Below are 12,435 nucleotides of genomic sequence, written 5' to 3'. Positions count from 1 at the left end.
TCTCACCTTTACTGGACAGCATGAGGTGTTCCAACACCACATTAGCAAAGGTGTCCTATGTCAGGAAACTCAGCCAACAACAGCAAGCTGTCACTTTAATGATCAAGCAGGTGGCTTCAGAGGGAAGGAAGCGAACTTCATGCTTCAGCTTTAGATTAAATGCTCCATTTCTTATGTACCATTTTATAGCAGCATTTTGGCAGTGGCCTCTCAGTGAGAGCTAACAAATATTAAAGGTAAGGATTGTGTTGAGTAAGGTAATTAAGTAATCCTGATTTCATGGGAGTTGTACATGTCTACATTGTATTCTCCATGGTCAGCAGATGTAAAAATTCCTTGTCCATCTTAAAATATTTATCTCTGAGTTAGAGATGATCTCACAAAGCAATCCTTAGTGACTGATTTTAGTTCCTTAACAACTGTTATTTTAGTGCAGCTGTCCCAAAAATAATGAAAACACAATGCTATGTCTTAAAACTTGAGATAACTAAGTTTAACGAGAAAAGGAGAAAATCCTAGATATACTTGACATGACAGTCCCGCGGCACACAGGAACATGGACTCCATAATGTTCAAGGCAACAAAAACCACAGCAAGGACACTCAGTCCTAATGACAGAGTTCTCACTAAATGAGTAGAGCACCTGAGACAGTAGAACACAGAAGTGACATACCATGAACTTTTGGATACTTTTTCAATGACTTTTTGTTTTTAAACAGGGTCTCACTGTGGAACCCTGGTTGGCCCGAACTTGCTATGTCAATTAGACTGGCCTTAAAATCATTGATAACCTCCTGCCTCTGCCTTCCCAGTGCTGGGATTTAAAGTGTACACCACGACTGCCACACCCAACATTGTCAAAGGCATTTTCATAGTCAGTACACACGCCTGTAAACCTGCATTCACACAGGTCAACAAAGCAGCTCTAGTGCTGGAAATAATACAGACAGAGGAAAAGTCTTTGAATGCTGAAGGCAGAAGGGAGACCCATTCAGCAGAGCCTAGGAGAGGTGATGGGAACCGTTCTTTGCAGCTGGAAGGCACGGAGTGTGTATGTGGGGGACCCACTTATTTTTTCTGCTGATGCTCATACTAACTTTGTCAGATAAATTATCTGTCTCTATGACGCTTTCCAGCTGCTCCGTTGGCAAGTAACCATATTTGGAAAGATAATTTTTTTTCTAATTCTGGATTCATAGTCAAAAGAATAGAAAATTAGATTATTTTAGTTTTTCAAAACACGTTTTGCTACCACAGAAAGCACAAGGGCACACGAGGCGATTTTTATAGCAGAAGCACTAAAAGGAACATAATGAAGCTATCATTGTGTAGAAAATTTTTTCAAGGAAAATTCTATTTTATGTCCATTTGGATTATGAATTTGGTGGTAGGGAAATAAGGGTGAGTCCGGGAGGAGTTGGGGTGTGGGGAAAGAATATGATCAAAATATAGCATATGAATTCTCAAAGAATAAATAAAACCATAAAAAAGATTTATCTGTATATATTGCTTCTTTCCAGAAACCTTTAAATAATGTGCAGAAAGGTGATGTTGGTAATTGCATCCTTTCTTTTACCTATTGTAGGGTGATATGGGACCTCCTGGGCCACCAGCCTCAACTGTAAGTATTCTTAAAGAAAAAAAAGAAAAAAAATTAAAGTGTTCTATTTTCTATTCATACTAGCAATACAATTTAAGCCATGTAGTATTATGGAATTGATAGTGAAATCTGAATATGCCTGGCAAACCTTCTCATTTTAAAGATGGATTCCTGCCCTGAGCAGTCAATACTTGACCCAAGGTCTTAAGGTAATTTCCCACAGCAGTCTGTAATCAGTGTCTACCTCAAACAATTTTCTACATCCTTACCATGGTTAGTAACCATGCCCCTATGTTTGATTACAGATTATTTTGTAATAAAATATATATTATGAGTAAATGGAAGTAGAAAGTCCTACTTAGCCTAAAAATTATCAAAGTGACACTCGCTATAACCATTCAGTAGGGAAAACAGCTAGCTCCTTGCCTCCCTTTCTTTTATCCTCTTTCTTTTTTCTTCCTTCTTTCTTCCTTCCTACTTTCCTCCTTTCTTTGAGCTGTTTTCTTTTTCTTTTTTTTTCCAGTGCTGAGGACTGACCCTAGGGCCTTGCGCTTGCTAGACAAGTGCTCTATCACTGAGCTAAATCCCCAACCCCTCCTCCTTTCTTAATCTCTCTCCCTCCATCCCTCCATCCCTCCTTTCCTCCATCCCTCCATCCCTCCTTCCCTCCATCCCTCCTTCCCTCCTTCCCTTCCTTTCTTTCTTTCTTTTTTAACATTGTCTCCCTACTGAGCACCACTAGATCACCCAGAACTTAGAACTCACTATGTTGACCAGGTTGGCTTTTAACTCACAGAGACCCACCTGCCTCTGCCTGCTGAGTGCTATGCTTAAAGGTGTGTCCCATCAAGTCAGGCCAAGAGCTACACTTGCACACTGATAGTTACTTTACCCCAAAGCCTGCCAGAGGCTATTGTTAATTCCCATTATTTACTTGTAAAATTTGCAAATAATAAAATGGCAACATATTCCAGAGAAAATGTATTAATGTGCACATGATAAGATAGTTTCCAGATAAATGTTTCATCATTTCTTAAGCACGTAATCATATCTATATATGGTATATTCCCATTAAGATGCAATGTATTACTGCAGATTTTCTGCACAGAGCATAAAAAAAGATTCTTATTTTACTTAAAGCCTATAAGTTTAATGGAAAAGAAGGAAGTTTTTATTTCAAATTTTATTTTATTTTATATGGATAGTTGTGTTTCAATTTTTCATATCAGCCATGGGTTCCCCTGTCCTCCCCCCTCCCACTCTTGCCCCTGCCTTCCCCCCCATTCCCATCTCCTCCAGGGCAAGGGGGATTCAGTTCAACCTGGTGGATTCAGTACAGGCAAGTCCAATGCCCTCCAGGCTGAGCAAAGTGTCCCCACATAAGCCCCAGGTTCCAAACAGCCAGCTCATGCACTAAGGACAGGTCCTGGTCCCACTGCCTGGGTGCCTCCCAAACAGTTCAAGCTATTCAGTTGTCTCACTTATCCAGAGGGCCTGATCCATTTGGGGCCTCCACAGCTTTTGGTTCATAATTCATGTGTTTCCATTCGTTTGGCTATTTGTCCCTGTGCTTTTTCCAATCTTGGTCTCAACAATTCTTGCTCATACAATGCCTCCTCTTCCTTGCCAATTGGACTCCTGGAGCTCCATCTGGGGCCTGGGTGAGGATCTCTGCATCCACTTCCATCAGTTATTGGATGAAAGTTCCAGCACGACCGTTAGGGTGTTTGGCCATCTGATCACCAGACTAGGTCAGTTCGAGCTTTCTCTCGACCATTGCCAGTAGTCTACAGTGGAGGTATCATTTCTGGGGGCCTCTCTAACATTTTGCTCCTTCCTGTTCTCATGTGGTAGAAGGAAGTTTTTTAAAAGATCAAATATAGCCTGATTTCTGTCAGATTTCCTGTTGATATTATGAATTACATAAATTAAGCATAAAGTCACTAATATTCAAACTCCCATGATGATGCTAGAAGGTCAGGGTTAACAATGTCTCCCAGTGCTCTGAATGGAGCATTGCTATCTGGAATTTGAAGGGTTTTGACTTTATACATGTGTATTTTTCTTAGAAGTTGAATACCCCAAATGGAATGATAGTAATGTCTTGCTCACATTTTCCAACTGGCATTTAAAGAAAAACTATTTCTCAGTGTACAGGAAACTCAAGAAGCCAAAAAGGGTCTTACTTAAGGAGAGCCAAATTCTTTGAGGTTCTTCTTTTCTGAGTTGAATAAAATGATTTTGAAAGAAACTTTTAACTTATACCTTCCATTTTATACAGTTTGGAATTAAAATATTATTTGGCATCATTTAGAGTTAGGCTTGCTTATCTTGTGCAAGGCACATGACTTTTTCTTCAGCTATGTCCAACTACTTCACCTAGTCATTTGATTCCCTTGCCATTTTCAACTTTTGTTTGAGGGCTGAATTTGTTTATCATTCACTTGAGATGGAATGTCAGACCCTCAGCCAGGAAAATGTATACGATTCTATCTACAAGTTGCATGTTTCATAGCAGCTGATTCCTTTCAGCTAAGGAACACCCTATGGTGGTCTCTTCCATTCATCTAAGATGCAATTTAGAGAGACACAGTTAAGATATTTTTGCTTTGTGGTGTCTAAAGATATGGCAAATCCATATCTTTAAATCTTATAAAATGAAATAACATTATGTGTGTATTGCTATTTGATGTGTTTGCCGTTAATTTGTTTCCTTATGTAGACAATCAGCCATCATCTATAAATAGGAGTGAATTGAGGTTATTATCAACCTGAATACTCTAAATATTTAATTTATCTTATAATGCAGGTTAATATTTTATTAATTGAAGTAACTGATATCAGTCTTCCAGGAAGCCAAAATGACTAGCTGCTCTATAATATATTAAACAAGACAATGATATATCAGTTCATCCATAGTAGTTTTTAAAACCAGTTGCCCACTGAAATCCATGGGAAGGTTTTAGAAAATACCAGTATTGGGCCTCCATCACCCCAAATTCTAATTTAATTGGTCTAATGTGGGACCAGTACATTTTTAAAGTCCCATAAGTAGAGCTAAATATGAAGTTGGAGTGAAAAACCATTGTTTATGAAAACTGTAGTAAAATAACCTTCTTTCCTGCCTAGAAAATTTTCAGAATGTTGAAGTACTCTGGCTTTGAAATCTGACTTAATGCACAGCAATAAAGAAATACCTCTATCTTGGAGAGGTCTACTGGTAAAAATCAAGCTGGAAAATGGCTTGGTTAAGTAGAGGGGTCAGGGCTAGGAATTCCTTTCAACTACAGCTTTAACCCAACTGTTCAAGTATTCCTGCTGGGCTAGATGCCTTAATGCTTCTCAAAATTTAAAGTGCATAGGAGCCACCCAGGGAATCTTCTTCAAGTGCATAGTTTCATTCTGTAAGTGTGAGGTTGAGAATAGAAATTATACATTCTCAGTAGGTACCTACTTGAAAGCTGATGGTACTCCTGGTTCATGGCTCAAATAAGGCTTAATACTCTTTCTAGCTCACCGCCTTATTTCATAGGTCAGTAGTTCCTCATCTTTGTTTCATATTCAAATCACAAATCACCACAGGCACTTTTAAAACTTATTTAACTTTAAGGCTGTAGTCTATGTCAGTGATGTCGAACCTCTTGGAAAAATCCATGTAGTCATGGTTTAAATTTTCCAAAGGCAATATCTACATGGTGAGACCCACAGTCTTGAAAGCACACCTAATGATTTCTGCAGCTTCCTCTTGAAATTCTTGAGTGAACATTTTGGAGTCACTAATTCTTCAGTATTTGTATAAGAAATACCCAACATGATTACTTTTGGGACTTCTGAGAAAGACTAGATTCTTCAGTAATACCTAATATTTGGATCCTGATTGTTTCATTGTGCAGGATGCACTTCAACCTACATATTTGTAACCCACCAGCAAGTCCAAAGGTGATTTTTCCTTTTCCTAAGCAAGTTCACAATCATTGACAATTCCAAGACATAGAGTACAAAAGACTATTCAAGTTTATACAGCTCAGCTGAGTGAGGAAAGTGAACAGGCTGGATTACTTTCCTCATCTAACCCATAGTACTTAACTCATTTTGATTTACTATAAAGCTTTGTTTAACCATGAATGGAGAGAAATAGTAATTGAGTATAATGTCTTTGCATGCAGGAAGTTTGTGGTGAGCTGAGTTTATTGCAGCTATTTCTCTATCCCTGTGATTTGGTTTCAGATTTAAAACTCAAGTAAAACCGCATTGTAAATAATCCAAGACAGTATACAACACCATCAATTTTCATTAAGTGTTGTTTTGTTTCTCATTTGGACTTTCTAACTTCTCATATATAACTGGGTCTCAGTGAAAAAGTGGATAAAGGAATGACAGAAGCCAAATTTGCAAGGAATAGAGAAAAGTCGAGTTAATGAAATGGTATGAAGGACTGAACCCTGGAGCAGTTTCACTAGAAAAGTTCAGTTACAGCAATTCTTATGCTTTCTGCCACCTCACAACCATTGACTGTTTCTCCTTGTACAGTACATATTTTTGACACCTTAGAAAATACAGAGAACAGGGCTACCAAGAAGATTGATCAAAATGGCGCTGCACTTTCCAGATGTAGTCCATACTGAATTCATTGTTGACTTGGTGGACATAGTTCATGTTCCAATTCCAGAGCTGAGTCCCTTTGATAACATTTGGACCCTTCAGTAGATTCTTCTTCACAGGTCATATAGACAGAACTCCAAAGTGACCACATAAGGGGCAGAGTATTTACCCAAAACCAAACAGACAAACAATAAAGAAGGAGGTAGGGGAGAAAGAAGAGGCAGCAAGGAAGAAAGAAAAGGAAAGAGAAGGAAGAAAGGACTGGATAAAGGAGAGAATGAGAGAGGAAAGAAAAAAAGGATAATCTAGGGACTGAAAACATAGATGAATCTCTGCTATGTCTCTTCTATCTTTGACCTTTAATTATTCTATCAGTATCCATGGCTTGAGAAATCTGAATGATTTTTGACATTATGTGAGTAAAGTTTCAAATCTTCCCAGATGCTTTCTTTAAAGTGTTTCAAGATTATTCTAATAACAAAACATCAAGTAATAACCTCAAGAATGTGGTGCGTCTGAGAGTGGAACACAGTCTATAAAACCTTGCCAAGAATTCTCTCTAAATACCCAAAGGAAAGTGACCTTCCTTCCTTCAGCACCCACCAACCAGAAGTAGCTCCTCAGATAGGTCTCCACAGTCCCTCTCCCTCCATACTAGGAAAACATTTTTTGAGATTATACTTACATCATTTGGTCATTCCCTTTCTTCCCTCCAAACCCTCCCATACCCTTTCTTATCCATGGCCTCTTTTTTCTTTAATTGTTGTTACATACGTATACGTGTCACATATATGTATATTTATATATACTAAGTATATAAATATAACCTGATCAAGGAAAACAATAGACATGCAAACATGAATAGGAGAAAACTCAAGAGGCCTCAGTCCTACACAAAGAACTACAGGCAACTAAGGAATGCTGAGAATGGAAGAAACAGTCTTCACCAGAACAGAGCACACCAATTGGTTGTCCAATACTAAATGGTCAACCTTGAAAACATGCTTGAGTTTTCAACTGCCTCAATCCTGTGCAGGTCTTCCAAAAGTAAACATGACCACTGTGATTTCATGTCATGCCATGTCCAGATGACCACATTTCATAGCACCTATCCCTATCCTCCAGTTCTGAGATACTTTCTTAACACTCTTTTTAGACATTCCCTGGGCCTGTAGAGAGGGGAGATGATAGAGTTGCCCTATCTACACCCAAACATTCAGTCTCTTGCACTCAACAGTTTGAACAATAATCCTCCTCTGTGTTATCCACTGACCACTGCAATAACAAATGTCTCTGACCAAGGTTGGGAACAGAAAAAAAGAAAAAACTCTAAAATATCAACACAAGTATTTAGAAGGTAGTTTGACAACATGGCCACTTTGAAATCAATATCAATAGGCCTATGAATTCCCTATTCTTGGGCCTTGACTATGTTTAAAATACCAGTCATGAGTTCTGACTATTGAATAGGTTTCAAATACAGTCAGGTCGGAAACTGGTCACTGCCATAAACATTTTCTCCACTACTGTACCAGTGGACACATCTCGGCTGGCAGATGCAGTATCCAGTACTAGGCAAGACTACTGGTGTCTGTTCTCCCCCAGTATCCTACACAGTACCTTACAGCACTGTGAAAGACAGCCAGCAAGGAGAGTTTCTTGTTAAGTTCAAGACTAATTCCTCTGTATCCTGCAACCACAATGTGTGGTGTCTTTAGCAATAGAGTCTTACCATCTAGCTAAAGTAGGTAACCAAGAGCAATGGCAATAGTTTCTGTTGCTTTCAGTATCTCTGAGCCCTCTCCAGCCAATAATTTGGAGGGAAGTAACTGCTACTCACTGAATGAAAAAGCTACTACAGCCAAGTTTTAGAGTAGCACAACTCTATAGATACAGATCAATATTTAATAAGCAATTTGACAACATGACCGTTTAGAACACAATAATAGGTTCTTATCTATGGCCTGATCTCTACAGCCATAGGCTTTTGTCCAGGTTACAATAGTAAGCATGAATTTTCTCCTGTTTAATGAAGAATATGGAGCATAATGGATACTGTATCTATTATTTAAAGTAAACAAATGCTAATAACCTATAATATTGCTTTAGGAATTTTTAAACAAAGAAAATATTATTAGATGTCTACTTTTCTCTTTTTACTCTAAAGAAGTCATTATATTAATAATAATGTGTGGTTACTACATGTTTGTGTTATAGGCATGTACTTAAAATCATGTTGGGCTATGTCTTTTTCATACATGCTGTTCTTTGAGGAAGAAGTATTTCCTTTATGCTATTTCTTATCAGGTTTTGAGCTGTATCCATGTGAATGTTATAGGTTATATTTATTCTTTTTAACTGACATATAATCTTCCACAGGCAAAAAGCTTTTATACCAATAAAGATGTGAGAATTTTTCTGTCACTGATAATTTCATTTACTAACAATGTACAATGAATCATTTTGTGCTTATCTCTTATGAACATGAGTGTTTTCTTGGTTATATATCTACAGGTAAAGTCATTGTGTGATCAAGAATGCCCTTTGTCCAATTTAACAAGATACTAATTTCCCTCTCCAAAGTAGCTCTACAAATTATTGGCTTGTCAGTTTATAAGACTTCTAAAAGCAACTACATCTCAACAATATTTAACACTGTTATATGTTTTAGTTCTAGGACTCTCAAAGTTCTGCAACACATTTAAATACTTGTGGGGCTTTGGGTTATAATAAGGGAGGTATTAAAATCAATGAGAGAAAGAACAGACCACCCCAAACATTATACTGAGGCACCGTTTTTTTCCAAGAAGCAGAAAAATATGTTACTCTCTCATAATATTTCTTTTTTTCATGCTGGCATATATTTACAACCTTAGTAAGATATTGAATTTGTTTGTATAGTCTTACATATTTACTTATAGCTAACCATACTGTACTCATTTTAGGGTGATTTTCTCATCTTTCCAAAGTGTCCTCGTATGACACAGGCATGGAAACTCATAAGTTTTATATTAAATATAATCCTTCTGTTTCTTGTTTTCTATTTGATTTTTTTTAGAGTAACTTAAAGAATATTGGATAAAGAAGATAGCAGAATTGGCATTTTTGCATCTAAGTGTGCCGGAGTTTTATAATAAACCTAGAACTTTTATGATTGTTTTATTCTGTTTTTAGATTTGGCTGAAGAAATTTCTTTTTGCTTTAATTTGGCAGAATTTTTAGGTAGCCTACACATTGAATTTATGGTCTTTTCTGCATATGTTAAAATACACATGTATTCCTTTTTCCTCAACACCCCAATATGGTAAACTACCTTATACATGAGTGTGTGCCATCTCACTGCCCTCGGATAAGCCTTACTTTGCCATGTTGAATGTTTTTATCACATTAATGAAGGGTATGGGCTTTGGTCTGACCACTCATTTAAAGGCTTTCCACTCTCTTCTGGGTTCTGTTACTTGTGATAAGATCTCACCAATCAGAATGCCCCATTTTTCGTAGGCAGCTTTCATCATTTTTAATCACTTTTTAGATCTTTGATGCAGTTAGGTCTATGTGTGTTTAACTCTGTCCTAAATAGTTTCATGAAATTTTCAATTTATATCTTTCACATAATTTGGGAAAATTTGATCACTTCCAGTATGTCTTCTGTCTCATTCTTTTTCTCTTTTGAGATATCAGTTTCATATTGTTGAGTTTTTAAATAGTGTTCTACTTATCTATTAACCTCTGTTCATTGTTTTCTTTTATCTTTATTTAGAAGGGATAACGTCTAGTGCATTATTGTCAGGCTCACTAATGCTTTGGTTATCTTTGGTCTACTGTTAAATCATTGAATGAATTTTTTTATATAGACAATATTTTTAAATCTCTTTTTTAGTGGCTATTTTTCATTAATATTTTTCTACATTATTATTTATTATATGTATATTTTCCTTTAGTTCTTGACAGCTTAGTTTTTGTTCTGGAATGTTAATAGATGCCTTAAAATACTTCTTTGATAAGTCTATCATGAGGAATGTCAAGCTGGTTTTCCTGATTGTACTATTTGTAGAATGGGTTATGTTTATCCACTTACTTGTGTGCCATGTAACTTTCTTTGGCATTTACCTGTGGGTAACACCACATCATAACCAGAAGCAGCTCAGAGAGGAAAGCATTATTACATCTTACAATGGAAGTCAGGGTGGGAACTCAAGGCAGGAACCTGGAGGCAGGATGTGAAGCAGAGGACATGGAGGAGTGTTTCTTACTGCTAATGGGTGGCACCTCCCACAGTGTGCTGGACCCTCACACAGCAGTAACGAATCAAGAAACTTCTCTGCAGATACAGCTACTGGACAGTCTGATGGAGGCAATCCTCAACTGAGATTCCTTTTTCTCAGATAGGACTGAATATGTATCAAGCTGACACAAACTGACCAGCACAAATCTTGTATTCTTTTTATTTCTCTGGAGATCAATAATAATTTTAAGTGTTGCATTAGCTGAACTTATATTACAAACTGTTTCCTTTCTAGTTGGCACCAGTTCTAGCCCCACTTTTTAAAAATTTTCCCCTAAATTGGAGAAGATCAGTCAAAGATTTAAACAATGTTTAGGTTCAGAGTTTGTGACAAACTTTTCTCCAGGGCTTTGTAAATCCCTGCCATCCCTGACCTTTACTTTCCAGAGCTGGCTTTTGCCTGAAACTCTAAACTTGGATCATTCAAATCAGTTGCCTGCAGATGTTTCTGTTAGCAGCAGTATGACTTAGATATGACCTTGTGCTCTTATGCTCAGACTAAACATCTTAAAAACAAGAAAAGGGTCCTCACGCTGCTTTACTTTTCCAAATACTGACTCCAGTCCTGTATCTACCAACTAATGTTACATTTCCAGTTTCTTCAGGTAATTGTTAGCATGTGTGCGCGCGCACACACACACACACATCATACTTTATGTTTAGAAATAACAATCTACATAATAGATAAAGCTCCAATAGAATGATTTGATATTGTTTTAAACAGGAAAAAAAAACTGGTGAAATTTTCAGATTATAGAAACCCCTCACCCTAGGGGGGAAAAATCTTTAAATAAATTATTCTAAGAGAGTCAGTACAATAGCTGCATTCATTGACTCGCTATGTCTAACTCCTATTGCACTAATGATCAAAGGAATTAAAACAGGAAATCCAGCTTTCACAAGTGTTTTCAAAGGAATATGCATGATTGATGCTTTTGGAATTCCAAAATAGAAAGCCGAATTCACATAGCCACCAGGAAACAATTAAAAAAATTATAATGAAGTTGAAACTAGAAAAAATAGCTTTGTATCATTTTTACTAATTCATGTGTCCTTTTGCCTACACCCCATCCTTCTACATCATCTATGTCTTTATATTTGGTCCATAGTTGATAATTATCTGTGCATTGCTCCAATAGGAACTGATAGATCATTATGGATACTTACAATGCATTCTCATGTAATACTGAATTGTATATAATCTTCTTGGTTGTGTTGACTATGTAAACATAAGCATTATAAACTTACTTCTTCCATGAGCCTTACCTTTGAACACTATGCTGGAGCTGACTAATCTCACTTTCTCTTCTACCCCCATTGACTCAGAGTTATTATATACTATGTGTCTTGTAGTTACTTCAGTAACCAATCTGTCATCTCCCTATTCCTCCTTTTGTCTGCCTTGAGATTTCTTTTTTCTACTAGGTCTTTTCTCCTATGGCTTTGCACATACCACATACAAAAAAAAAAAAAAAAAAAAAAAAAGCTCTGCTATTGAGCCCTTGTCCTTGAACCTTTTCTACATAGAGAAACCAGAACACTCCTGGTCACTCTTCTGTTTGACATCTCCAATGTCTTCCCCTGCTTTGACTTAAACTAACATCCACCGAATACAACGGCCTACAAAGTCTTACAGACTTAAAATCTTACTGAGTTTCTGAAGTTGTGTTATTATTTTCTTTCTGGTGTCATAACATCCCTCTCTACCTGCCATCCCTCCCACCTCCAGGCACACTCCCACCATAGGAGTTTCTCTCTTCCTCTTTGCTCTGCCCAATGAATACATAGTTAACTCCCTTACCCCTAGGCAATTTCTGCTTACTCGTCATCCTCTCAATGACCACCCTCTCAATGGCTACCCTTCTGTTCAAAGGACACAAGAGTTTCTAATACTCATCATGTGGTCCAGGTTTCTTACTTGACATTTCTTCTAATGTTCTAATGTACT

The 12,435-nt window shown here is 37.2% G+C and overlaps 1 protein-coding gene across 1 annotated transcript in view; it reads left to right on the top strand.

Annotated features, from left to right (window-relative positions):
* Col19a1 (collagen type XIX alpha 1 chain) overlaps positions 1 to 12,435 on the top strand; it is a 331,952-nt gene that overhangs the window by 130,614 nt on the left and 188,903 nt on the right. The window contains exon 13 of the mRNA XM_036167742.1: positions 1,586 to 1,621. Coding sequence (XP_036023635.1) covers positions 1,586 to 1,621 — 36 coding nt within the window. The remainder of the gene's footprint in view (positions 1 to 1,585; positions 1,622 to 12,435) is intronic.

This window comes from Onychomys torridus, chromosome 18 (assembly GCF_903995425.1).
Source record: "Onychomys torridus chromosome 18, mOncTor1.1, whole genome shotgun sequence".
Lineage (NCBI taxonomy): Eukaryota > Metazoa > Chordata > Mammalia > Rodentia > Cricetidae > Onychomys > Onychomys torridus.
This window is presented reverse-complemented; position numbering and strand designations above follow the sequence as displayed.